Source organism: Neolamprologus multifasciatus, chromosome 11 (genome assembly GCF_963576455.1).
Source record: "Neolamprologus multifasciatus chromosome 11, fNeoMul1.2, whole genome shotgun sequence".
NCBI lineage: Eukaryota > Metazoa > Chordata > Actinopteri > Cichliformes > Cichlidae > Neolamprologus > Neolamprologus multifasciatus.
The window spans coordinates 28,157,843-28,185,268 of NC_140449.1; the positions used below are offsets into that span (position 1 = coordinate 28,157,843).

The following is a 27,426-nucleotide window of genomic DNA, read 5'->3' on the forward strand; positions in this document are numbered from 1 at the left end:
GAATGTTCGGTTTAAAGACTTTATTGCGTTTAAATCTTTACAAAATGTGTCAGTGTGTAAACCTATTTTTACTCTCGCCTTGTGAACACTGCGACTTCAGAGTCTACTTCAGTCACTGCAGATTCAGCACTCTCACTTCTCCTTCTCCCTGTCTCTCTCATCTTTCTTCTTCTTCTTTTTCTTCTTTTTATCGTGGTGGTGGTGGTGGTCATCTGGGGAATGGGAATCCCTGTGAAGATCCAAAAAGTCCAAGTTAACTCTGCAGTATGCATAATACATTTTGGTGTTACAAAACAAGATATTTTCAATCATTAAGCTGTGAAGATGATGCAAATTATGTCATGTGGTTGTTTCTGTAATTGGTGTGTGGTATACAAGAGCTAGAGCAGAAGATACAACTTCCCATAAACATCCACAACCCTTAGATAAGTCCTTTCTCACCTCTCCCTCCTACTCTTCTTCTTCTTGCTCTCCCTTTCGTGGCTTCGCTCCCGGCTGCGGTGGCGTTTACTGTGGGAGTGGTGAGACTCTGAGGATGGTGAGCGTCTTTCATCCACCTGCCGCCTGAAAAACAAAACAATTTTAAAAAATTGTCTTTAACCTATAAACTCCTCTGATGCAATATCTTAATCGTCAATGAAGCATAAACGTGATCATGAGGAGTGCTTTGTGTACCCGTGGGAAGACTGTTCCACTCTCATCGACTCCTCTTCATCCTCCTCCTCTTTCCACTGTCTGGCAAGTTCCTCAGAATGGACGCTGATCACCTCTCTGATCACCTGCAGGGCGATTATAGAGACCACATTACTGTTTCCTAACCTTGGTTCAAACAGGACCAGTCTCTCTGAGGACCGACACGCTGAGCTTAGCATCAGATTTTCAGTTCGGAGATTCCCAGGCAGAGTTTATTTAGTATTCCAGTCAGAGTTATCATAGTTTAGCATTTTCTAATTAGTTTCTATTTTTATTTGGTTTTGACTTTAAAAAAGAATTTTTGGTTGAGTTTCCAGTTGACTCTCTTATTTCAGTTTAGTTTTCAATGTTAAAAAATGTTTAGTTTTATTTCTTCCAGTCTTGTTATTGCTACAGTGTGAAGGGAATATATTAGAGCCAAGACTCTGGAAAATCAGTGCAGATATTATATTGAAAAACACACTGAAAACAGTTAAAATCCCGAGTTTCAATAAACATGTCTATTAATGCCTCATTAAACAAGATCTCATCTGCCGCAACCGGTTATGGTGAGAGAAGGAAGACAAGAAAACTACTTATAAAACAAAATTTGCCTTGCTCCCCATAAATGTTTACCCTGCTCAACAGAATAAGCTAACATGTCTTTCAAAACTATATTGCTCCCACCGAAAATTCTCTGCCTGTGTGAAACAGACACACGTATTGTTGAGATCTGGGCAGTCAGTCAACATTCAGATGACCAGCATCTTGCTCAGTAGAATCTAAACTGGATTCTTCGCCCTCTTGTCCATCAAGATAAAGCCTGTTTTGTCTCTCTGCATTTTGAGAAACTGTCCACATTGGAGTTGTGTAGGGTGATGTAGCAGAAAAACTGATAGTGGAGCAGAGGCCGAGAGTTTTTCTGAGGAAAAGAACTACTCAACAATTTATCAGACAGTCTGTTCTTTTGCTGCTTTGTGGCAGTCAAATTATATAAATTAACAAAAGAAAAAAAAAGTCTGTCCAGCTTCATGAACACTTTATGTTGAAACTCAAGAGCTCAATAAGAAGAACAACAATAAGAGTAACTGGATTTCCAAATCAGGCTCACCAAATCCACTGGTCATTTATACTGTGCTGTCCTTCGTTTTCACCATTTTAAAGTACTGTTACTTTTGATATTTCCAACTAAAGATGGGAAAAGCGGTTCTTGTGATTCACAACACCCTTCATATCTCCAAAAGTTGATTCTGTTCATCTGGACGTAGCGTTTTCTGGGAGAAACGTTTCGTCACTCATCCAAGTGACTTCTTCTGAAGAAGTCACTTCTGAAGAAGTCACTTGGATGAGTGACGAAACGTTTCTCCCAGAAAACGCTACGTCCAGATGAACAGAATCAACTTTTGGAGATTTATTTTCCTGGATGATTGAGAATGCATCAAGATGTTTTAAAACACCCTTCATAATTTAAAAAAAAAGTTATTTCACCTTCATCATGGATTATATATAAATGAAGTAAATGATTAGAATCAGGACAACACTTATTGTTCTTTATCAACTCATTTACCTCCGTGTAGGATTTCTTGGTGATGTGAACATTTTTGGCTCTGTAGGACTGACGCCGCCTCTTGTAGTCCCTCATTTCAGCCATCAGCTCCAGTTTAGTCTTTGGTTCATTTTGTTCTTCATCTGAACAAAAACACACACAATTTTTATGTGGACTGCACCAGAGAAAGCCCAAAAAAAGTTTTCCTTCACTAAAATTACAGCAACTCTAAGTGTAGAGTTAAACTTAGAGTTAAATCTCACCTTTTTGGAGTTTGGACACCAAATCTACGTAGAGATCGTCGTTGGAGGACGATGCTTCCTTCTGTTCATTGATGACGCCGACCACATGATTGTACAGAGCCAATCGGTCGGCAACAGTGAGATCACACACGGCTCGCTTGTGGTTCTGAGGCACGTCGACCGGCTCACCGGAGTACTGACCTGATAAAGGATCAGACAAGTTTTACAAGCTAAGTGAGAAAACACAAACTAAAAGACAAGATTTTAGTTCATTTATCTAATTATGAATCCTGGACTTCAAACTCAAAACAGCCACCTGATCACTCGGAGTCAGAGGTTTGGGATAAGTTAAAGTTTTGCTTGTTTGGAATCCTGAAAAACAAAAAATTCAATCTTTCTAGTTTCTCTAAATTTCTAGTTTTCTCTGCATGTGGCCAAAAGGAAACCCAACTCTAACCCCAGATGAGTCACCAATAACCTGTTTGCTCTTACAAAACACGTCCACATAATGCAAGTCAAAAGGTTAATTATTCCTAAGATCACTTCTCAAAGTAGCTCTGCATTCAGCCAAAATTGGATTCTACATAAAAGTAATTTGGTTTTAAGTGTTAAAGTAGAAAATCATAAAGGCGAATTTACACCATGGATCCTGTTCTCAAAAAGTGACACAGATTTAACACTGACAGGAAATAAGTGCTTCAAGTTTTTTTATGTTTAGCGCCATCTTGTGCCAGCACAGAGCATGACATCATTGGGTCGGTTGGCTGCGTCAATAGGCTTACATTAGTTAGCTAACTAGTAACAGAACCAATAACTGAGGGGAAAATATGGGGACTTAACTAAAAATCGGTTTATCGTTTGTGCTGCCCCCAGCTGTAACAATGAGTTTTATGTTAAAATCAAGGAATAAACAGTAATTGGTTGTTTTGGTAGCTGCACTAATAAGAGGAAATTCACCTCTTAGCTCTAATGTTAGGGTGAGGAACAAAGACAGAAGTTACTTTAAAGTTTAGTCCCTAGTTATTACCTAACATCAATGACTGGTTATCTTTTTTGTTTTGCTGCTGTTTAGTTTCCGTTTCCTTTCAGCTTCCAAGCTCTGCTGATAACTCAGCATCAGTAAGGAACTGTGGCCTTCTACTGCAATACTTTTAGATGATGATTTGACAGAAAGCAGAAACTACATAAGTATTTTAAACATTCAGTCTAAATATGACTGATGAGTCTACATGTATGGACTTTCCCCATCACATAAAGGGAAAAGTATTTGTATGTTCAAGGATGCAGATGTGACTGATAAAATTCCCGCACCCAAACCCCTGTGGCTTGAAAGGATATGACAGTAAAGGATATGAGGCATGAAACCAGTGGCAGACCTCTCTAGAGCCCATCTCCTCTAATACTCACCCCAATCGCTGCAAACAGAACAAACAACACATAGATGTTAGGAGCAAAACTAGAAAAGGTCCTAAATTGATATTGTAAAAGTTCCTCTTTCACTAATTACTAATTACTAGTACTAATTACTAGTTACTATTTGGTGAGGGTGAGAGCCAAAAAAAGTGAACAATACATTTACAATGAGTTTAGTGAGGACTTTAAAACTAATGGCATTTTTCTTGGTGTATAAAATTAAACATCTGAATATTCAAGAATAACCCTGTAAAATCATGTTTATTCTTGGAGAGGAATGACCCTAATCCTAACCATTCGATCTGACCATGTCAAAGGGGGAAAAAAACCCAACTTTTTTTCTTTTTCCAACATCTAATAGCAGGTCTGGATTCTGAATGTAGGTCTGGTGGCGGGGTTGAGTCACAGAGTTAACTTTGTACCTTTGCTTCTAGTAAATGTACGTTGGTGTCTTGTACTTAGAAAAAGAACGCACAGAATAAAATGAGCCGCTACCTTGCCAGAAGACTCCTTCCATCCTCATCATTGGTGCAGCAGATCTCGCCTGTAGAATCACCTGATGCTGGGTGGTTTTGTCTGCGTGATGAATGAGAACAGAAAAAACATTACTAAAACATTCCTGACCGAAAAATTCCATCCTTACCTTCCTTTCTACTACAAATGAGTTCCACTACGCGCCAAGACAAAAGCATCATTACTTAACGTTCAAAGAACATTTAGTAAACAATGAAATGAAGGCAACATATGTTCTTTTTCCAAGAAATAAAAAAACAGTAATATTCAAAATTATTTATATAATTAACTAGATAAAAATGGCTTTCAACAGGGCACATAACAAAAGCCTTATACATCTTTTTTACTGCACTACAAACTTTTTAAAGTACATTTAAAAAGAACAAAGAAAACAAAATTGAGTGTTTCTTGTTGAGATTGTTTTATTTCATTTTTTTTTTCCAAAAATGAATTATTTCTTCCTTCTTTTAACAACACAAGTTGCAAAATTTCCAAAGAAAAGAGGTGGTCTTCTGAAAAGATCTAATCTCACTAGGGTGAACTTTGGTTATACTAAAGAAAGGTGATAATTTCCAGAGAAAGTCCTCTGTGATGACTTACCCATTGTAAAGCTTCTGACGCTGGTGTTCTCATAGCTCACGGAGGGGTCGTACATCTCCGCCTGTAAAGTAGTGATAAGCTTTACAGCTCTTTCAATTATTAAACACAACTTTACATTAACACTGGAGGTTATGAGGTTTTCAGTAGTCGGTTGCACAATAACAAGAAGCTTTTGTAGTATACTTTACTGCTTTTGCCCTGCTGTCTCTGGTGCAATTGGTACAGCCAGGCTACAGCAGCAGATTCAAGCACCAACATATTAATCTGTAACTACATGTGTTACCTGCTCCTCGGCAGAGTAGCCCATCTTTTTTAGCTTGCAGGAGGCTTTGTGCTTCTCCATGGTCCTGACCGGGACCCTGTGGTGAGGGTCATAGGGACACTGCTCCATTGGTTCCTGAGAATGCAAGCATATTACATTAGCAAATAATGAATTTAAATTAACATCAGGTATGAATTACACAGAAGTATTATTAATATACCATTACTATAACACAATTACCTTCTGAAAGGTTTTTTTCTGCAGTGTTTATTAAAACGGTTTTATAAGGACTAAACAACCTCATGGCCAGAATTCAATACAATCTGTATTGTGTAAATATGTATGAAAGCTAATAATAAGCATATTTTCCTATGATGTAACAACTAGCACCGCAAATTAACCCCATATCAAAACTCGTTAAAATGGGTCTAATTCAAACTGAGAATTAAATGTCTTTGTAAAAATTGGATTTAGACGTCATTAACTTTTGTCTGCTCTCTCCCGTACTTTGCGTTTTGCCTTTGTTTTTCTATGTCCTTCCTTCCTTGCCAAGTTCTATTGAATGCTGTTCAAGAAATCTAATGTAAAGTTCAAAGGGAGTTTTTCCTTTCACTCATTGACAAATGCTGCTCAGAACGGGAATTATGACTTGAAATGTCACTAATTTGAATCTTCAGTACCAGAAAATGATCGCCAAGAAGATACAAATATATATGTGGTAATCAAAAGATGGAAAACTTGTACCATTTAATGTAAACAAAGACATTTGAACCAAAGTGTAGCTTCAAAAGCATCCTCGTTGAAACTTTTGAGAAGAGCACATTAAAAAATAAATAACAAAAAACTCAGGAAAAGAAAAGCGGCCTTTAAAAAATCCGGTAAATATAAGATGCAACCATAAAAACACTATTAGAAGACGCATGACATATTAATTATAGTTATATTAATTACATCAGACGTAGACCACTAAAAAGGGCAATATAGAATCACATTACAGCAAATAAAAGTGCCAATTAGGCGAGAGCAATCAGCAAATCTACCACCAAGCTTGAGTGACTTCAGAAAAAAATATTAGAAACTCACCGAAAACACCCCAAACTTAGCTTAGCTTAGGTAGCAGAGAAAACTCCATTATAGTCACTTGAGCAAATCTCTCTGGACTCAAACTTAGTTAAACGCTTAAATATGATGCTGCTCTATTGCTGCTACGGAAAACAAAACATTCAGAGAAGGTTTTCTGCTGTTTTGATTGAACAATAAATGCTAACATTAGCCAAACAAACGCTAGCTACCTGGTTTGAGTTCTTGTAGTCTAGCGACCATCCCAGCGTTTCAAATATGTCGTTTATCTGTTTTTTGCACTTTTCAGTAAATTCCGTCAGCTCCTGAAGACGCTCCATGCGGTCCTGGAGAGTTAGCGGCGGTAATGAATCCGACATGATGGGTTTTTATATCAAAATGAACAAAGATTTTCCCTTGAAATCATCACAAGGATCGTTCACTGTACTGGCGAGCGGAACATCCTGCGCGCAGTGATGACGGAAGAACAATAGCGATGCATGCTGGTAGTTGAAGTCCAATAGTTGCTATATTATATTATATTATATTATATTATATTATATTATATTATATTATATTATATTATATTATATTATATTATATTATATTATATTATATTACAAAAAATAATAGCAATTCAGAAATTAGTTGTAACTTTTTTATTTGTATACATAAGTATCAAAGACAAGGACTCATGTAGAATACAAACATATCTGATAAATACATTACTCTAAACCATACAGTCATAACGCAGTGGATTTTAGAACTGTGCAGCATAGTTTGATTCTTCTTGTCCCCTTGAGTATACTCAATTCACACTGATGGAAAATTGTTCTCCAAGTGCTCATTTCTATGGTATGATATAATATTTCTGTCCCATTGGTGATCGTTGTAACAGGTTAGTGCTTTGTAGGACTTTAATTGGGTGTGAGTTGTCACTCTGTCACTGTACAGTTTGATAAACATAAGAATTACTTCGGTCATATGATGTGAGTGGTGAAAAGTGATGAAATTTTAACCCAAATCAACACCTATGGGACATCTTCTATTGTATTTTTTACTATCATCATATAACACCAAATTATGGCATTTAGAAGAGTGGCATTGACTCCCTAAGCTTTGGAGACATGTTAACACCAGGTAAGCTTTTCAGCCCTGCGTCTTCATGATACATACAACTGCATTTCATTTAAATTTGTCGTCTGACTGTGAATTAAATTTTATTTACAGAGCGTACAGTGAAACTGAGAAACACTGAAAGGCACTCCGGCTTCATGTGGGATATGGCTGGTTTTCTTGTGATGTATCTGGATCCAGCAGATCATCTGCATAAATATCCTCTGTTCTGGGAAGAGATACACAAGCAACAAACTTTTTCAACCATATGTAGTATGTTTGTACGAACTGCGGTGTATTTATGTGTTAGACAAAAATGTTATGAGGTGTACAAGTGTTAGTTGTGCAAAATAATATTTAAACAGTTACTTTATTTGCTGTAATGATTTTGGTATATGATATAATAATTCTTAAATACTTACATTACTTCCAGAGTGTCTTCAACTGCAACCTCCTCTACAACCTCCACTCCAACGATCACGTTCCTCCTCACTGCTTAAATCAAATACAAGAACATTTTGATATGTCTCAAATGGATGCCTGCATAAATATATGTGTGTGTTGGCTGAATGACAACAGCAATCTCAGCTTTAAACACTCCGATGGAACATCTTAGTTCAGTACATTGAATATCACAATTGCTAAGGTAAAGGGAAAGGATATCATTAAGGAAAAGACCCTAGAAACTAGGTGTAATCTCACCTCCACAGTAGATAAATGGAGATCCTGATGAGCAGTGACCCAAAACATCATGTTCCCTCTGTCTATAAACACATGCACATCTCTGGGTTTCCATCCCTGGACCTCCCCAGCACTGACAACCCATGAAATGCTGGAATACATCTCCTTGCTCAGCTTCAACCACTGTTATTTGCTGCAAAGGAGCACCCGCGTCATGCTGACACAGGCCTGTGCTGTTGGGAATCCCTGAGTGGACCTGAGGCTCATAGATGCACCACTGAGCATCAGCAGACTGACTGATAACGTCACCACATCCTGAAGAAATATATGTGAGATACAAAGTTAACTTGACCAATCAGTGGCTGAGGTCGAGCTATACATTACACTAAACAACAACCAAAATATACATGGCTTATTAATGCAGAGGGTGGCTTAGAGTTACACGTCATGGCTGAATCATATGTCTGAACCATCTGTTTCCTCCACCTGCTGATTAGACCTGCTGGGTTTGGACTAAAACCGTGGTCAGCAGTCAGCAGTATACTGGTACACATTCCCACACACACATACACACACAACAAATATACAGAAATAGCAGTGTGGGGTTTCACAAACAAAAAAACAACATTAAATAGGATTAGATTTGTGAAGATTTGTAATTTATACCATTTACTCCAGTGGTGAAAGCAGTCATGCTACCAACAGTAAGTCTTTGCAAACTCATTCTTCAGCAATAAGAGATACTTGGATTTAAATGTGGCTTTTGTTACATAATGTGGCAGCTAAGGAGAGAAAAAATTGAGCATGTGTACTTGTTGAGCTCTCCTCTTGGGAAATCAACCTACACTTTCATTTTATGCACAATGATGACTTGGATCCTTATTGATATTTCTATTATTTTATTATCAGTTAATATAACTAAATACAACAGCACATCCTTTTTATTAGTCTAGGCCAGATAGTATGTGTGATATCGTTCAGTTTTTTAAATGACATTGTGATCAACTGAACTCACATGCATTTTCTTTTTTTTCTTTAAAAAAGTGTTATGTTTGTCATACGTTCCATGTAGATTTGCTCTCAATGAGTAAGGTTCTGTATGATGTCATTTAATAATTAGATATGCTTTTTATGCATTTTTAGTGCCTACTTTTTGTTATGTTTCCCATTTTTAACCTGTCCTGCTGCATTTACAGCTGCAAAAACCTGACATCTCAGACCTACCTGTATTATAGCAACATACAGCTGGAAGTTCTCCTGTTTCTTCACCCGCCTCCTCTTCTTCTTGGTGGCTCACCATGACAGAAACAAGGCTCCCTGAGTGCTGAGGATGAAGACACAGAGAAGGTCTGGGTGACCAGATCCAGCATTCATGATTAAGTCTGTGCATCCCAGCTCAAACTTCAGCACCGTCCACTGCTGTGTGTGGTTAAAGCGGTGAAACAGATTTCCCTTCTGCCTCCTAAACAAACGATGGAGCCTCTGATTGGGTTTTCTCTGGACTGGAGGTGGAAGCAGAGGAAATGACTGTATGAGCCACTTGAGAGACGAAGCTGATTGGGCTGTTTGTTTCTGCCTCTGATGTAATGTCTTACATTAAAGGATCAGTCCTGTATTTTAATCACTGTGACTGCAATAGCCAAAACATAAATAAATGAATAAATAAAAACAACTTCTTAGTTTTGTACCTAGCTTTCAGCAATAAAATTATTTCTTTTTGGCAAATCCAGTCATTTTTTAAATAGTAACATCTGATCATTTATTTTTACTTAAGTGGTTATCTTTAAGGAAGGGCCAACATAAGGAAAGATTATAAGGATTTATCACAGAAAATCTATCTATAAGTAAAAAGAAAAAACACATAATTCTGTACGTCTTAAGCAATTTAAAGTGGAATTTAAAATCTCCAGGGCATTATTATGGTAGCTTTATACTTTATAAACCATTGACAACTTTTTCTATCAATACATTTCTCCTGATTCATTTTTTGGTCTTGAGGATACTGATTGAAACACTTCAATCTCATGAACAAAAAACTGCAAAACAAACAGACAAGAACAAATCATGTCAACTAAGCTAAAAGATAAAATCAGAAAACAAAGAACACAAGCACACTGGGAGGGCAGGGGATAAACTAAACATAATTTCTCTCATTCCCCTTTTTTGTTTAATATCTCTTCCCACTCCTCTGTCCTCCAGATGCATTTAAGGAATCGAGATTTTGGTAAACAGACCTCAATGATTGATTCTGGGTCATGAGCATGAGACCAGAGGACAGAGGAGACAAAAAAGAGAAACGAGAAACCCCTTAGGGAGGGTGGGGAAATAACAAAACGTGGGATTAATAACAGCACAGAAAACCAAATGACGATTTAAGCTTTAAAATGAAACAATATGTGAACTGAATGAGGGGCCAGAATGAAACTAACACATACAAAGAGATGCAGACAGAGGCGAACATAGGAGTCAGTCACAGAGAGAAAACCACTGGCAAAACAAGAAGTGTGAATAACAACGAAAATCCAGCAATCAATATTCAAAAACAGGCAAAAGAAGAAAGAGAATAATAACAACATAACCAGAAATATTACGAAGATCACGACACTTTGCATTATAAAATGTGCAATATTATCTTGTTATCACACGTATGTACGTAAAAGCTTTGTACAGCAGCTCATAGATAGTAAAATGTCATTAAAGGCTTTTACCGGAAAATTATGATTAGAAATAATTCGAAGGTGGTGGTTAACCACTTTAAAACTGAAGCATTAACTGATATTTATGATGTACATTTTTTAATCCATTAATTTACTGCAGAACTTTTACAGCCAGCCCTCTTGATCATATTGGTCAATTAGAGGTCACATGTCCTCTCCCTACCAATCGGAACTTAATGTGGTGGCTCGCACTGAGGAAAGTGGACATTTACCCCTCCGAGGCTTCACAGTTGTCTGTTTCTTCTCTGAGGTCGTACCTTTTATATCAGGTAAATTCACATTTAAATCTGTGCTTCATTGTACTTCACGGCACTTTATAACCTCACTTCTCGTTGTTTTCCTGCGTACATCACCAGACACGCCCTCAGTCGCTAGATTTGTTTTGCTCTGAGTCGTTACTATTCTATGTTTATTTCGTTTTGTAACAGGAATAAGATGACTTTTCCCGGATACGGCGCTGGCCCCGGTGGATTTCCAGGAATGGTAAGAACCCGTTAAATTGTGATGAAACGGTTTTACAGCCATCAACCGACCTTCGTCCCGGGATGGGCGTCTTTTCCAACCAGTCCGGAAGTTGGACGGTTTGAGAGAAATTCCGTCTTTAGATCCTTACATAAATGTTTCCATTTGAAATAACATGCAAACATTTATTTGGTTTCAAAGCATCTTAAAGAATATTTCGGCTTTAAAATGAAACTCGAGCAGTATTTGTGTGTTTTAGATTCGTACTATAACTAATGACTGTATAAAGGATACATTCCGCAGTCGAGCAAAAGTGGTGTTTTTACTTAAAAGTATAAGATGATGTAGATAGGTATTTGTGTTGCAAATACACAGCCATCTATTCGCTTCTCCTTATGAGGGTCGCGGGAGGCTGGAGCCTATCCCAGGTACCAAAGGCGAGAGGCGGGCTACCCGGACAGGTCGCCAGCCTGACGCAGGGCTAACAGAGAGACACAACCATTTGCACTCACATTCACACCTATTAGCAATTTATATTAACCATTTGACGTAACCCCACTAACTGGATGTCTCTGGGTTGTGGGGAGGAAATCGGAAAAAAAAAACCATGCAAACCCCACACAGAAAGCCCCTCACCAGGTGGTGGAGTCAAACTCAGGATCTTCTTGTTGTGAGGCAACAGTGTTAATCACCCACATACCCATGATTCTTATATTATCACATTTTACTTTAAGTAGCAACAAATAGGATTTAATAAGCTCATAGTGGATCATATTTCTAACCTGATAATTGTTTCTAAAATCCTAACCATAGCACTTCTGAAGCTGCCACACCTCATCAGAGCAGATAGCAGTTTGTTCACAGTGTAGTCGAAAGCCGTTAGATTTATGCTAATAATTATACTAATTATATAACAAATTTGGACTTCAAACCCTTTGACAGTCTCTTGTAATGATTGTATCCAGATGTGTTGTGCAGCTTTTATTTATCTATACATCTGTTATTTAGATTACAGTGTCCATTAATGACAGTGAGGCCTCTTCAATGAGGCCTCAGAAAGCAGCCACGCAAATTAGAAAATACACTGAATCATTTCAAGCCTTTTAAGTGGCAAACAGGATTGTGAAATGATTAAAAGCATTTAAGAAAATAAAAAATAATATGTTTATTTATATTGAGATTTTTTTTTTTATAATAAAGTTTGTATAAAGTATAGTTTGTTATTTTCATAGCAGGACACAGAGTTCTATGGAACTGAAGTGTATCTACAAATACAGAATAATATGAAGAATCAGCTAAATCTCGCTGACTTTAATTTCTTTCATTCTAACTTTCAGCAACAAGATCCTCTCTATGGTTATTTTTCAGCTGTTGCTGGTCAGGTAAGAGACAAAAGTCAAAGTCTCAAATCACTTCACTGATTTTGGACCTGATGAACTGTTGATGTAATGACCATTCATGCTTCTTTAAACCTTTGTAAAGTAGCTGTTAGTTACTTAACCGTGTTGTGTATCCCACTTTGTCGTGTTTTTGTAAACCCCGACAGGATGGACAGATCTCAGCAGATGAGCTGCAGCGCTGCCTCACGCAATCTGGCATCTCTGGCTCATACCAACGTAAGAGCAAAGGCTGTTTAGAATTTAAAAAGCCCCTCAAACACAATACTGATTTTGGTCATTTCATTTTATATCTAAATTATATCTGTGCCTCTTGTTAAATAGTACTACGGTGTGACTTTTGGTCATAGTTATAAAAACCTTTGCTCTAAAAATCATTTAGCATTAAGGGGAACTCTCTTGTCGGCAAGCAGCAGTTTAAGTGCTAACCAGTGTCACTGGTATTGTATTCAGTGCCTCGAGAACTGTTTTGCACTGTTAATGAATTCAGTGAGATAGTTTAAAAACACAGAACAGCCCATAATAGTTCTGCTTTTGGAGTCTTTTTGTATGTGACCGTTGATGCAGACAGGAAACATGGGGAGGCAGGTGTTGGGGTAAGAGAACGTGGTTTGTTGTAGTTAGTCAACTTTCGTTCACATTTCTTTCTGCGTGACTTCACAACTGTGGTTACATGTGAGAAGCAGTTAGTGTTTGTTATTGTTCAATCTTTAAACCACCTTGTATACAGATTAAAATCAGTGTTTGTATCGGTCTGTCATACCCGTTAATAACGGTGATCTCCTTATTACACAGTTAATGTTATTTGTATATTTGCCCAGATGAATCGAAACATAGTTGTCAGTTGTATCTTTATGATCTTTGTTTCTTTCCACAGCCTTTAGCCTTGAGACATGCAGACTGATGATCAATATGTTGGACGTATCCTTCAGCTAATCATCCAAAAGACATGTTTAGTGGATTAACTGATATGATGACAGTTGCTAATGGAAAAACACTACGTGACACAGTAACTTGGGTGATGTATTAAGGGTCCTTGACTCACTCTGCTATCTCAGAGGGATATGTCCTGCACTATGGGCTTTAATGAGTTCAAGGAACTGTGGCAGGCTCTGAATGGCTGGAGGGCGACCTTCACATCCTTTGACCGGGACCAGAGTGGGACAATAGATGGCCAGGAGTTGCAGCAGGCCATCAAATCCATGGGTAAGAGCAAATTAAAGATTAAGTTATGACTTTGACAATAGTCAGGTGTCCACTGGAGCACTGCAACATGTTTTGCTTGCTTGAATCATTCCCACTTTTCTTACCAATCCCAAAGAGGTGCTGTATATGTACAAGTCAGTTTAGCTGTGATGAGGGATAGAATCCAGCATCCTTGTTCGATGTAAAAATACATGTCAATGCTTTTCTAAATCAACCAACAACATGGCCCCTCTATTGTGAAGGTTGGGCATACTGCGACAGGGGAAAATTCCGTAACGAGTTCTGACTTGATATAGACCTGGTGAATGGGTCTGGGAGCATAACCCATCTCTATTCCACGCAGCACAACATTAAATCCGCATGCACTTTCTGCTGAGAAAGGTAAAGCACTAGAAAGGATTAAGGTCTGAGACCCTCCGGTGTCTCTCAGTATGCGCACCGATTTTAGATCTGTGGATTTATCAGTTAGCGATACAAAACCATCAAAGATAAAGGGATCAAAACAAGGGTCTGGCACCTTACCACCACAATCAAGCACCTCAGGATGGAACGCTGCTTTCACAAAGGCAACACCTTTGAGTTCCTGAGAATTCACTGTTTTGCGTTTCAGGGCCAAACAGTCTGCAATGACATGTAGAAACACTCTCGACTCTCTTTAGAGCCTAAGGGTTTAACAGTGCGAGCCTGTTGCGCAGCACTAAACTGTGACTTCTCTTTAACCAGAAAAGAGGCCTTATGGGTGAGCACATACTCGTCTGCGAGAACTCCTGCAGTCGCTAAAGTGGTTACTTTCTGCTCATTCAGGTATAACACTATACTCTCTGGAAGACACTTTTTAAAGTCTTCCAGCAACATCAATTCACGCAATGAATCATAATCACTGGCTTTTGATGCAGAGCACCACTTGTCAAAGAGGATATCTTTTTCCCTGGCAAACTCCACATACGTTTGGGAGGGAAGTTTCCTCTGTATCCGAAATTTCTGCCTGTATGCTTCTGGAACAAATTCATATGCTTGCAACACAGCTGATTTAACACAAGAATACTCCAAACTATCTTTTAAGGGAAGCACAGCTACCACCTCTTGGGCTTTTCCAGTCAGTTTACACTGTAATAAAAGGGGCCAGATCTCACTAGGCCACTGCAAAGCACCAGCAATGCGCTCCACCATTGAGAAGGAGACATTGGCTCTGTTGCTAGCTCTTCAGCACTTCCATGTTTACTTGGGGTCCGGCACATTACCCATTGTAGTGTACACTGTCCATAATCCTCTTGTATTTCTTGCCCGGATGTTTAGCCACAATAAATTCCTCATGCGATGAGCCCCACTGCTGCAAGAAAACAATTCAGAGATTTGGCATTTAAAAAAACAAAAAACAAAAACGTACAGATAAAGTACCAGTTGATGACCTCTCCCGGTTGTGAGTATGGCTTGTTTTGTTGTTGAGACTACCCTTTTGTGTTTATGCAAATCTAAGTGTGCTAGGACTTGTGGATGACTGGCTGCTCGGAGTCCTGTGCCAGCCTTCTTTTTTGCAGATCACAGTGTGCCAGACCTTGCGGACGATTGTCTGCCTGGAGTCGGGTCGTAACATGTTATGACAGTAGAAACACTCTCGACTCTCTTTAGAGCGGCCCGACCCGGCTCGAGGGCCGTAACATTCTCGAAACTCAAAATGATCATCAAACAAAAAGGATGTTATCTAAAGTTAAAATCTTTTTAGTGCAAAATTCTACAAAAGTTCATACTGACCCTTCCCTGGAGAGTAGAGACTGTCCAGAAGGTCTCTAAAGGAAAAGGACTTTGAACTTTGTCCTGCATATTTCTGTGTATATGGACTATACATGCACAGACTGACATGGGTTTTAGAGTGGCAATAAAGTAGATGTTAACTAAGTGCTATGACCATTAGATAATGTATGTGTGTTCATTCAGGTTACGGTCTGAGCCCTCAGGCTATGAACTGCATCATGAAGCGCTACAGTCTGAACGGCAGAATCCCCTTTGATGAGTTTGTGAGCTGCGCTGTGAGGCTCCGCGCCCTCACCGGTGAGTCGGTCAAGAAATGCATTAAACTGGACAAACTAGCAGTAAATATTCTTTACAGAGGACCTTTCTTAGGCTCCTTGAATATTGCCTGATTATTATTATTTTTTTACGTGTATTTAAGTTGTAAACAGCATTAAGACGACAACTTAAAATTGTGTTCGTTCATGAGGTTTTTATAGATGGTCATACAGCTTTGGCAAAACAATAAAAGAAAAGAATACCCACAATGACAGAAAAGCAAAAGAAATAAATTGTGTAATAAAACTCATGTGGCTTTTTTTAATGTGTTTTTGTTTTTCAGATCAATTTCGAAGGAGGGACACAACCCAAACTGGCAACGCCTCATTTCAGTATGACGATGTAAGTTTTTACAGCTGAGGTGTTTCTTCTTTGTCTGAAGAGTTCGTTTTAATGCCACGTTTTCTTGTGTCAAAATAAACACTGAGTTTATAATTTTGTCACTAAACGCTGGAAGGTATTTAATGTGAAATTTGTGTAGAGTTTGTATTAACAGTGTGATGCTGTTAGTTTGAAAGGCAGACAAAAAACAAGCCTTCTTACAAAAACAGAGCTCCTGTGTTGGGAACAAGACTCATGAACTGTTATACCCAATTATACAAAGAGAATTAGAAATGAAGACTCCGAGTGTAACTACAGGGGTCCAACAAAGAATGGCCACGCATCATACTGATGTCTTCGGAAATTTCATTCTCTCTCTCTCTCACTCTTATTGTCTTCAGACACCGTGAAAACTGAAGAAACACAAAGATTACAACATAAATGTTTGAGCTTATCAGTCTCTCATATCAGTGTCCATAAACTGTCTTGTGCAAGCAGAACAGAAAAAAATGCACAATAATGGATATAACAAAAATGTCCTCTCATTACCAGTGTAGAACACGTATGCAACATTATACAAACAATATACATTAAACCATACCGTGTGCGCCTCTTGGACCACATGCAGAATAACATTAATGCTGAGGCTGTAGATGCATCTGTAGCCATGTATCCATGCTAGCTCCACGATGCCATGGTTGTGCTCTCAACCAAACTCTGGTCATGTGACAATTACAACCTTACCTCATACAAACTTTACAGCACTTTACATATTAAACGAACCCATATTTTGTAATCACATATTTTAGACATGTTTTTTAATTAATGTTAAACTTTTATCATCTTATCTTATAAATAAATGAGCTAAATTAAGCATGAACCTATCACAGAAACATGAAATAACCAACTTTATTTTAACTGTCTCAGGGACAGTTACACTCCCACCAAATTACTATGATTTATGAAATCTGTAAATAATTTGAATAAATCTAGGAATTTACAGAACCAAACAGTACTTAATTGTGACAAACTTGCAAGTCAATCCTAATACTTTAACCATCCCATACACATTTACAGAAGCTCCACTGGAACATTCTAGTTACTTTCTATTAGGACCACTAATTTATGTATAGGGCGTTCAAGAGTGGATGGTTTATTGAGCCTTTCACCCTCTTTTAGCATTCTGCTGACTGCTGTGGTCACCACTGCTGCTGTTAATTCCAGCCTTGGTATGGTTACAACTCTTGTGGGTGCAACTCTTGCTTTGCCCATGACTAAGGAGCAATGCACTTGGTCTTCACTCATCACCCGAACATATGAGCACTGACCATACCCACGATTGCTCGCATCTGAAAAGTGATGGAGTTCTATTCTCTGGACTTTCCCAAGGCTTTCAGGTACAAAGCATCTTGGGATTTGGAGTCTCTGCAGGTTCTTCAGATCAGTGACCCAACTCCCCCATTGTGGCTTCAATTCACCAGGCAGTGGCTCATCCCATCCAATGCTCTTTAGACACATTTCCTGTAGAATTTTCTTTCCTATTAGAAGGAAAGGAGCCAAGAAGCCTAATGGGTCAAACACAGAGGCTATAATGGACAGAATTCCCCGTCGTGTTACTGGTTTCTCCTCCAGGGCAACTTTAAAGGAGAAGGTGTCACTGCTTACACTCTACCTTACTCCCAACACAGTCTGAACTGGGAGTTCATGATGACTGATGTCCACATCCTGGGCTCCACTAGCTCGTTCACTAAGTGGAATTGACTCCAGGACTTCTCTGTTGTTGGATATGAACTTGTGGAGCTGTAGACTTGCCTTTGCACACACCTTCCGCACATCTCTCACTAGTTCAATGGCTGCATTCAGTTTTTACACTGATTAGCCCATCATCAACATAGAAACTACTTCTGATGAAGTTGGCTGCTGTGGGATGTTCCCTTTCATTTTGGCTCGCAAGATACTTCATTGCATAATGAAAAAAAGATGGACTTTCATGCAATATTCTTTTGGCTCTGTGTTTGTTTCACCATTTTCCCACCACAGGAATCGCAAGTAATTTCTGTCTTCTCTGTTTACATGAAATCTGTGAAACATCTTCTCTACATCACAGATGATTGCAATTGGGTGTTGGCGAAATCGGCAGAGTACTCCAGTCAAACTGTTAATGAGATCAGGTCCAGTCAAGAGGTGATCATTCAGAGCTGTGCCACTGTACTTTGCAGAGCAGTCAAACACAACCCTGATTTTTTCCGGTTTTCTCAGGTGATAGATGCCTTGATGTGGAATATACCACATATTTCCTTCTCTGGGATCATCTTCATCTCTTTCAGCATCACCTTCCTTGAAGACATTGTCCATGAACCTTACATAATCGTCCTTAAATTTGGGATTTTTCTCAAACTTCCCTTTCAGGTGCTTAAGTCGCACCAGAGCCAGACACTTATTTTCTGGCAGCTGAGGGCGTGCCTTAAAGGGAAGTGGCATCTCTAGGTGCCCATCAGCATTCTGGTGTATTTTCTGATTTAGCAGTTGTATGAACTGTATGTCATCTTGTGATATGCTCTTTTCTCCAGGAGTTGTGTCTTTGAAGTCTGACTCAAGTACTCTGATGATGGTGGCTGGTGTCAAGGGTGGAAGTTCCTTAACAGATAAGCGATGGCACAGGCCTGTCACTTCTGCTGATGTTGCCATTTTTTGTGAACTGCCAACAATGCTCCAGCCCAGGTCTGTCTTGATTGCATATGGCTCTTCGTCACCTCCCGCGATTACTTGCCGTGGTGCCAGTGCTCTAGGACAGTCGTAGCCTATTAACAGCCCGACCTTGCAATCCATTAACTCAGGCATCTCCTGTGCTATTCTGATTAGATGTTCCCATCTTTTGGCAGTTTCAGAGGTGGGAATGTGTGAACGTTCAAGTGGGATGAAGTCTCTGGTATAGGCAAGTGGCAAGTTGATAAAGCTTTTGGAGGAAAACCCTCTAACTCTGAGCCCACTAATTCTTTCGCTCTGAACAATGGAATCTCTTCCCATCATAGTGGTTAGCTTTAACTTCACTGGCTCTAAACTCATCCCCATCTCCTCACATACCCCTTGATCTACAAAAGTGTTGCTACTCTGTGTATCTAATAGAGCATACACTAAGGTCTCTCTCTCTGGAGTGGTGGTTGAAGAAACCCACACAGGCACTATCATGGATGTGCTCCCACCATCTCCTCTGTCCATGCAACAAGAAAGTGTAGATATGTTTTCTTCTGCCTGCATTCTATGTGATGATGTGTTCACTGCAGTCTTTGGACGGTCTTCGTGAAGAGCTGTTGGATGATGTTTTTTACAAACCCCACAAGTCGCCTTGCGCTTACAGTCTTTTGAATTGTGTCCTCTTCTGAGACAGCCAAAGCACAGGTTATTGTCAAGTATGAACTTTCTTTTGTTCTCCACGGACATTTTAGCAAATGTTTGGCATTTGTGAATAGAATGGCTTTCTCCACAGCAAATACATGTGACTGAGTTTGATGGCAAAGCATTTGCTTTTCTTTCTATATCAGGCTCATTTGAATTGTTCTCCACTCCGCTGTATCCTGTGGTTGTTCTCTCTGATGCTTTCACATTTGTGATGTATGCATTAGCCTTTGGACGCTTTATGTCTCTAGCTGACCTTTCTTCAGTGTGTTTCAAGGCATGAAATGATGTTACAGGATTGCATGCAACTTCCTCTTCTTGTGCAACAAAATCAGCAAATTGTTTGAAGCTTGGATATTCTTCTTTTTGCCGTAACTGCACTGTGACACGACGATTCCAACGAGAAGTCACCCAGTCAGCAAGTTTTTGGAGCAATTTTTGATTCTCTTCACAGTCATTTAACACCTGCAGCTCTTTGATGTATGGCATAGCATTGCTGCAGGCTGTCAGAAAATCACTGAATTGTCTCAGTTTAAGCGACTCTCTTGAACCAATCTTTGGCCAGTTGTTCAGTTTTTCCCTAAATGCACGCTGAATTACAAAGGGGTGGCCATACCGAGCATTCAAAGCTTCCCAAGCTTGGTCATATGCTTCGTCATCTTTTCTGTAAAAGCTTCCCTCCAATACAGACCGTGCTTCTCCACTGATGTATTTGCGTAGGTATAACAACCTATCAGCTGGATCTGTGCATCGCCGTTCTATCAAAGCTTTGAAACTAGTGCTCCACTCTAAGAACTTAAGTGGGTCCCCTGAGAAGACTGGGGGCTCAGGTGCAGGAAGTCTGGTGAGGACCATTGTGTCATGCAAGGCTTGCATTAACAATGACTCATTGTTATTATTGTTTGGTTGTTCATTGTTATTATTCTTATAGGTTTGCTCTGGTATGATTACTTTAGGAGCTAATAGAGGACAACTGACTACCGCACTGTGTGCGCTTTTGTCTTCTCCACAGGCTTCACCTGAATCTGCTTGAGAATAAGCCTTTAGCTTTGCAGTTATTACCTGAAGATCTCGCTGATTTTCTAGTCTTTTAAGCTCTTGCCTTTGTGTAGCAATAGCCTCCTCCATCTCTATCTCGGCCTGCTTCGCGGCAAGCTGTGCAGCACACTCTGCCTTTTTTACATTGATGCTTTGCTGCTCCGATAAACAGCTTGAGCGGCAGCTACGTACAGAAGGTCGGGAGATTGTAGTCCCAAATATTGACTGAGCATATTCTCTGTCTAGCACCATGTGAAGTCTTGCATTTTCTACCTTAGCATCAAACTCTTCTTGCCCCACTTCACTCATACGTACTTTAAGTATTCTCATCTAGTCCGCTGTTACTGCTGTGCAGGAATCAATTTTTCTTCTAGTCTCAGTAGAAGGGGCTGACTGCGATCTCATATCTTCATATGTATTTTTCACTTGTGACTCCAGCCCTTCGACAGTATCCATCATGTCAGCTAATTCTTGGTCAGAGCACTCATCTTTAAGTTTGGAACGTGTAGCTTTAACTTGTTCTTTCCAGCTTTCATATAGTTTGATAAATTTACTCTCCTTCTGAGAAAACTCTTGTTGCTTAAGTTCTAGCATTTTGGGCGTTAACTTTCGCTCCCTTGAGGATTTCCTGGGCTCTAGTCTTGAAGTATTATAGGCAGGCTTCTTCAACATTATCTGCTTGATTTCTATTTTAGCATGAATATCACCTATGAGTAACTCCAATTTCTCCCTTTCAACAGCATCAGTCTGTAATTTCAATTGTTCATTCAATCTACTTAGCTCTTCCTTAAGGGAATCAATTTTGAATTTTGAAGTCGTGGTCGTTGCCGTCCAAAGCGCCAATAATGGTGTTTCCTCTTTTTAAGTTTCCAAGCCTCTTTTCCGCTGTGTTCTCGAACCACACACACTGCGCTGTCAAGAACGTTTCTTCTTTTCTTATTCTGGTACATGCATTGCTTCTAACGTCGAACTTCCAGCCACGTTGGCGGTACGTTTTCACTGTAACTACAGGGGTCCAACAAAGAATGGCCACACATCATACTGATGTCTTCGGAAATTTCTTTCTCTCTCTCTCTCACTCTTATTGTCTTCAGACACCGTGAAAACTGAAGAAACACAAAGATTACAACATAAATGTTTGAGCTTATCAGTCTCTCATATCAGTGTCCATAAACAGTCTTGTGCAAGCAGAACAGAAAAAATGCACAATAATGGATATAACAAAAATGTCCTCTCATTACCAGTGTAGAACACGTATGCAACATTATACAAACAATATACATTAAACCATACCGTGTGCGCCTCTTGGACCACATGCAGAATAACATTAACGCTGAGGCTGTAGATGCATCTGTAGCCATGTATCCATGCTAGCTCCACGATGCCATGGTTGTGCTCTCAACCAAACTCTGGTCATGTGACAATTACAACTTTACCTCATACAAACTTTACAGCACTTTGCATATTAAACGAACCCATATTTTGTAATCACATATTTTAGACATGTTTTTTAATTAATGTTAAACTTTTATCATCTTATCTTATAAATAAATGAACTAAATTAAGCATGAACCTATCACAGAAACATGAAATAACCAACTTTATTTTAACTGTCTTAGGGACAGTTACACCGAGACTCGAGACTAATTTCAGATAAAGGCCTTGGTCAGTGTTTAAGGAAATAGATGTTTATTATATAGTAAATATGTTCATTAAACCTAAATATGCTTTTTTTTTTTTTTTTTTTTTTTTTACCATAATACAGCTTTTATTCAGACAGATTACTTAAAAACACGTGAAATAATTACAAAAATATTTTTTTCAAACAATGTAAAACTGTGTTTTGATGACATCACAGAACTTTAGTTTGCCAGCCGAAACACTCGAGTTGGAAGTCGTATTAAAGTTGAACAAGTGAGACTAAAGTATGTTGGAAATGAACACTGCCACCCTGTGCTTGGAAATAGTAGTCCATGTGAATTCCCTCTTACCACAATCCTGACTGTACTGTTGTTGACATTTGTTATACACTCAGCCTTTCATTCTTGAATGGAAATTATTAATAACTTCTTGCTGTGTTGTTTTAGCAACATATCAGCTATTTCTTCACTATAGATATGGTAAATGGCCTGTATTTGTATAGCGCTTTACTAGTCCCTAAGGACCCTAAAGCGCTTTACACATCCAGTCACCCACACATTCACACACTGGTGATGGCAAGCTACATTGTAGCCACAGCCACCCTGGGGCGCACTGACAGAGGCAAGGCTGCCGGACACTGGCACCACCGGGCCCTCTGACCACCACCAGTAGGCAACGGGTGAAGTGTCTTGCCCAAGGACACAACGACAGAGACTGTCCAAGCCGGGGCTCGAATCGACAACCTTCCGAGGTTCCAAGGCGAACTCCCAACTCTTGAGCCATGATCGCCCCTAGATGGGTTTAGCTCCTAGTTTGGTACGAGGGGCTGGGCTGGACGTGGGACCTCAGTACTGTGTGTCGATCCCACAGAACTGTTCTGCATATTATGGTTCCAAAACAGGATGTCAGTGCCTGTTTCTGAGATGTCGTGGCATCCTTTCTACAGATTTGTGATGCTGCTTGTCTTTATATTTAATATGTTTTAGAAATACATAGACATCTTGGCACATTTTAAGGTTATATAGAAAACCTGTAAGCAACAGTGTTTTATTTGCTACAGAAAAAAAAATCTCCTTAAGACTACGGAGCAGCTGTAGCTCAGGTGGTAGAGCAGGTCATCTACTGATCGGAGGGTTGGTGGTTCGTTTCCTGGCTTAACCTAGTGTGCATGCCAAATATCCTTGGGCAAGATACTAACACCAAATATGAATTGATTGATTTCTTGTTTCTTACAGTGGCAGCAGGAAGCTGCAAACACGCCTTAACCAAACAGAAACAGTTGCCTGGAAAACTGAAACAATTAGATACATTATAAAAGTTATTACACATCCTAATAAAAATGTGATGTAGTAAAGAAAAGAATTGCTGGAGAACTGTGTACGAGTTGTAGAGTAACATATTATCTTTGTCTCCTTAGTTTATCCAGGTCACCATGAGCATTTGAAGAGGACAGCACAAAACAGAGGGACACCCACCACCTTTTAAAATCTTATATTAATGGCATTTTCTTCATATGTTTTTTTACACACATTATTGTACAAAATGTCACTGAAACATTCCATTTTACCAAAAACCTTTTGCAAAGTAATGCATAGTGTTAAACTTACGAACAAGTAACCTCAGTGTGTGCTAGTGTCATTTGAGTGCCTGTATACTGGAGCTTATTAGTGTCACTCTTAGATCTACATGGGCTCTTACCACTAGAGTAACGATGTAAACCTGCAGGCTGGTCAGTGGCATGTGAACATTAATGGAATTAATAAAGAAATATATGAATTTACTTATACTTTGCTTCTATTTACTTCTGTTATCTTTGGTTTAAGTTTCTGTCCTTTTAAAGATATCTTTTCTGTCCTTTAAATGCATGCAAGACATGCAATTAAAGGACAAAAAGGTGCTTATTAATTCCGTGAAGCGTCAGGTTAATTACACTGTTTGTTATATTATTAGCTTGTGAGTTATTTTATTGGGATTTATTTCATTTGAACATTTAACATTTATATGTAAACTAGTTTTAGTGACTGTAAATATGTATCTAGAAAAACAAATGATTGCAACAGGTCTGCTTAAACCTATGTACAAAACCACAAAGTAGTCCCAGAGTATAGGTTATTTAACCCCCCTTAAATAACATCTTAGCTTTTAGTCTACAGTAGTGAACTATATGGCATTGGGGGAAAGAGCAAAGGACCACATAGTAAGTAACAGTCTGTGTTGGGTCCACATTTATGAGACAAATAAGAACAGCATGGAAGCGCTTCAATTTGACACAATCAAAACAGAATCTTGCTCATTGTTTTATTTCCAATGAAGACTTCATGTAATCTTCAGGAGTTTATATTTTCCACAGTTTTCCTCAGCTTTCATGACTTCGATGTGTTTAATTATGTCAGCTTGACTTGATGGTGTCAACTTGTTATCCAGATAATTTTCTTTTTTTATGTTCTTCCTTATTTGTGAGAGAATCGAAAACACAGTATTTACCGTCAATGGGCTTATCTGTAATGATTAGAAGAAACTGTTAGAAATACGTTATAATAATTTGACAGCAAGCTTGTTACCATGCCTTATTTGTTTCATTAGCTTTTTTTTTCATATTTCCATTTGTACCATAAATGTAACTGCTATTTCTGTACTTCTACGCCAGGGGTGTCCAAACCTTTTGCAAAGAGGGCCAGATTAGGAAGGTGAGAATGTGTTGGGGGCCGACCATTCACCCTGAAATATTTTGAACCATTAATATTAAATGAAAATGAACGATTTTACAATATTTTTTTCCTTTTTTCAAACACAAATTTTATTATGATTTATTTATTATTAAATGTTTTCACCAAAATCATGTATTTAAAGAACATATAAAATGAAGAAAAAATAAACATCTGAATTCAAAACACGTGAACAGGAAAATAACGTTAAGAGTTAACTTATTCAAAAGTACAAAACATTGTGGGCCATATAAATCTGTACATCACTCGTTTATTCGTTTTTTAAAACCAACAACCAGGATAAACAACGAGTATTCCGAGGGTCCACGGACAAAGGAGAGGAAAAAAACATCTCCTAACAGCTGCAAAATCCTGAAAGCGGTGTTGAAACTCCTCAGCCAGACAAGAGATGTCTGCTACATACCTCCTTATTTGTGTACTGATATTGGTCTGTGGAAAACTGGTCATTATTTCCTGCAGCGATGGGAAATGTGTGGTATTGGGCTGAGTTTGTGACAGGTGTCTTTGGAAAAGTAGCAGTTTAGTCCCAAAAGGTTTGATGTGTGAATACAGTTGGCTTACCACAGCATTTAGTCCCTGAAGGCTCGTATTCAGCGTGTTCAGCGCGTTATGTCAACTAAAAATCCAAAATCAGCCAGCCAAACATGATCAGATAGTTGGTTGGTTGTAATTCGTATTAGTTAATAATTTAGAATATGATGACATGGATTCACAAAGAATTTTTACATTATCTTAACATTTATGTATTTCAGTATCACCTGATTGCTGCACTTCTCATATAGTTTCAGCTCAAATAATACATATACTTATGGGGTGAAATATGTCCTTGTCTTCTCCTTGGCCAAATAAATTCAGCAGCAAAACAGCAAAGTGTTTGTAAGCTTTTTTCACTCTGGAACATCCCTTTGGAAATGAAATTATGTCTCCAAATGTGTACTGAAAATAGAAAAAATGGTTTTACCACCAGATACTGACTGCATAACAAGAAAAAGCAGCAATATTTTGTCTACAAATAATAAAAGACTTGAATGTTTTAAAATGCTTAATAATAATACATTTTTTATACATCCAGTAAAATACAATAACGACAGCACTGCAACAATAGCATGGGTTAGGTTTACATTTATTTGTTGTTATTCCAGTAAAGTAAACTGAAAGATTAGAGGTCAGGATGTACCACAAAGCTTTTGTGGAATATCGCTGATAAAATGGCAGGTGTCCAGATCTGGTACTTTCTTCATACTTACTCAATCATAGTATGAAGACTTCTCAACTGTAAACAGTAACTTCTGAAAGTATTTAGACATTTGCATTTTTATCCAAGGTCAGATGTCACCATTGTCCCTACTGCCAAACGCACCTCAACAGATGATGCTACTCTTAATTTTTAAAATTGTGTATTTACAGCATCCTTAAGGGACACTGAATGCATGAATGCACACTGAATGGGATTGTTTTGAATGAAATCTAAACACAGTGAAGTTTATAAAAGTAAAACTGTGAATACTTTCTACTCATGCAGCTTGCAAAAGTATTACTTTTTTTGTTCCATCAGAAGTTTTCTGCCAGTCTTTAAAAAAAAAAAGCATTTTACATGTTACACTGGCAGTCTTACACAAATAAATGTGGTTTGTATGTGACATATAATTCAGATTATACAAAACAGAAATAAAAAAAAGTAAGAAGTTACATCACCATTAATCTCTACTACTGTGACCACCAGAAGGTGAAATGTCAAAGCAACCAGGATAAAATTCCTCATTTTTGTAAGATTAAAGAATTAAGAATAAAGAATAAGCAGAGGGGGTCACATAAGTTTCCAGAAGCTTCAAAATAATCCCATATAAGGCAAACACTTGACTGGTTATACAGTATCTTTTCCAAGCAGTACGTGACTTCTTCAGCATATTCTGTTCTTGCAGAACATGTCTTTGTGGTGAGATGACAGGAACTGGCAAATGCGGTCGCGATTTCAGTTTCACTTTCTTGCAGAACTCTGTGAGTTTAAAAGGTTACAACATGAAACAATCTGGCAGGTTCAATAGGTCGTGTGTTAACAGTTTATAGGTACTTGTTTTAAATTTTTATTCTTTACACATAAATCGTTCTCATTAATGACAATTACTATCTCCAAAACTGTCAGCTGTATCATAATCTCCACACACACACACGCACACACACACACACACACACACATATATATATATATATATATATATATATATATATATATATATATATATACATACAAACATCCAAGAATACATCACGAAGATGGCCCCAACTGACAGCGTGCTCAGTGAATACCTCAGGCAGCAGAAACCCAAGAAAGAGGAGGGAGACGAGGAACC

At 38.5% G+C, this 27,426-nt stretch overlaps 3 protein-coding genes and 1 long non-coding RNA gene across 6 annotated transcripts; 1 reads left to right on the forward strand and 3 right to left on the reverse strand.

Moving 5' to 3' along the window:
* Positions 1-11: 11 nt before the first annotated feature.
* Positions 12-6,799, reverse strand: snrnp48 (small nuclear ribonucleoprotein 48 (U11/U12)). 2 transcript variants are annotated; one of them, XM_085176321.1, is made up of 9 exons: positions 6,541-6,799; positions 5,270-5,383; positions 4,987-5,047; positions 4,369-4,449; positions 2,482-2,661; positions 2,240-2,361; positions 676-779; positions 442-564; positions 12-229 (listed from the first exon to the last, which is right to left on the reverse strand). In XM_085176321.1, the coding sequence occupies exons 1-9, from the start codon at positions 6,685-6,687 to the stop codon at positions 133-135; spliced, it is 1,029 nt and encodes a 342-aa protein (XP_085032447.1). In that variant the 5' UTR covers positions 6,688-6,799; the 3' UTR covers positions 12-132. The 2 variants fall into 2 exon arrangements, with proteins under 2 accessions (XP_085032447.1, XP_085032446.1); XM_085176320.1 differs by having other exon boundaries at positions 5,270-5,389.
* Positions 6,800-6,957: 158 nt separating this feature from the next.
* On the reverse strand, positions 6,958-9,645 carry LOC146508719 (uncharacterized). Of its 2 annotated transcripts, none has more exons than XM_085176326.1 (4): positions 9,329-9,645; positions 8,126-8,419; positions 7,846-7,918; positions 6,958-7,652 (listed from the first exon to the last, which is right to left on the reverse strand). In XM_085176326.1, the coding sequence occupies exons 1-4, from the start codon at positions 9,492-9,494 to the stop codon at positions 7,580-7,582; spliced, it is 606 nt and encodes a 201-aa protein (XP_085032452.1). In that variant the 5' UTR covers positions 9,495-9,645; the 3' UTR covers positions 6,958-7,579. The 2 variants fall into 2 exon arrangements, with proteins under 2 accessions (XP_085032452.1, XP_085032453.1); XM_085176327.1 differs by having other exon boundaries at positions 7,846-7,915; positions 9,329-9,643.
* A 1,313-nt stretch (positions 9,646-10,958) lies between these two features.
* On the forward strand, positions 10,959-24,129 carry sri (sorcin). Its single transcript, XM_085177926.1, has 9 exons — positions 10,959-11,090; positions 11,250-11,304; positions 12,621-12,665; positions 12,830-12,899; positions 13,558-13,601; positions 13,739-13,886; positions 15,822-15,935; positions 16,237-16,295; positions 23,767-24,129. The coding sequence occupies exons 2-9, from the start codon at positions 11,257-11,259 to the stop codon at positions 23,791-23,793; spliced, it is 555 nt and encodes a 184-aa protein (XP_085034052.1). The 5' UTR covers positions 10,959-11,090; positions 11,250-11,256; the 3' UTR covers positions 23,794-24,129.
* LOC146508721 (uncharacterized) lies at positions 23,863-27,210 on the reverse strand. Its single transcript, XR_014876924.1, has 3 exons — positions 26,766-27,210; positions 25,882-26,011; positions 23,863-24,848 (listed from the first exon to the last, which is right to left on the reverse strand). It is a non-coding gene; the product is annotated as an uncharacterized LOC146508721 (long non-coding RNA).
* Between the last annotated feature and the right edge of the window lie 216 nt (positions 27,211-27,426).

Coding starts and splice junctions, on each gene's coding strand:
- snrnp48 (XM_085176320.1), bottom strand. CDS start 6,687: ATGTCGGATTCATTACCGCCGCTAACTCTCCAGGACCGCATGGAGCGT. Junction 780..2,239: donor CCAAGAAATCCTACACGGAG/GTAAATGAGTTG, acceptor ATCGCCCTGCAG/GTGATCAGAGAGGTGATCAG. Junction 230..441: donor AAGAAGAGTAGGAGGGAGAG/GTGAGAAAGGAC, acceptor GGATCTTCACAG/GGATTCCCATTCCCCAGATG.
- LOC146508719 (XM_085176326.1), bottom strand. CDS start 9,494: ATGCACAGACTTAATCATGAATGCTGGATCTGGTCACCCAGACCTTCT. Junction 8,420..9,328: donor TGTATGTTGCTATAATACAG/GTAGGTCTGAGA, acceptor ATATTTCTTCAG/GATGTGGTGACGTTATCAGT. Junction 7,919..8,125: donor TCCATTTATCTACTGTGGAG/GTGAGATTACAC, acceptor ATTTGATTTAAG/CAGTGAGGAGGAACGTGATC.
- sri (XM_085177926.1), top strand. CDS start 11,257: ATGACTTTTCCCGGATACGGCGCTGGCCCCGGTGGATTTCCAGGAATG. Junction 11,305..12,620: donor CCGGTGGATTTCCAGGAATG/GTAAGAACCCGT, acceptor TCTAACTTTCAG/CAACAAGATCCTCTCTATGG. Junction 13,602..13,738: donor TGATGATCAATATGTTGGAC/GTATCCTTCAGC, acceptor CTGCTATCTCAG/AGGGATATGTCCTGCACTAT.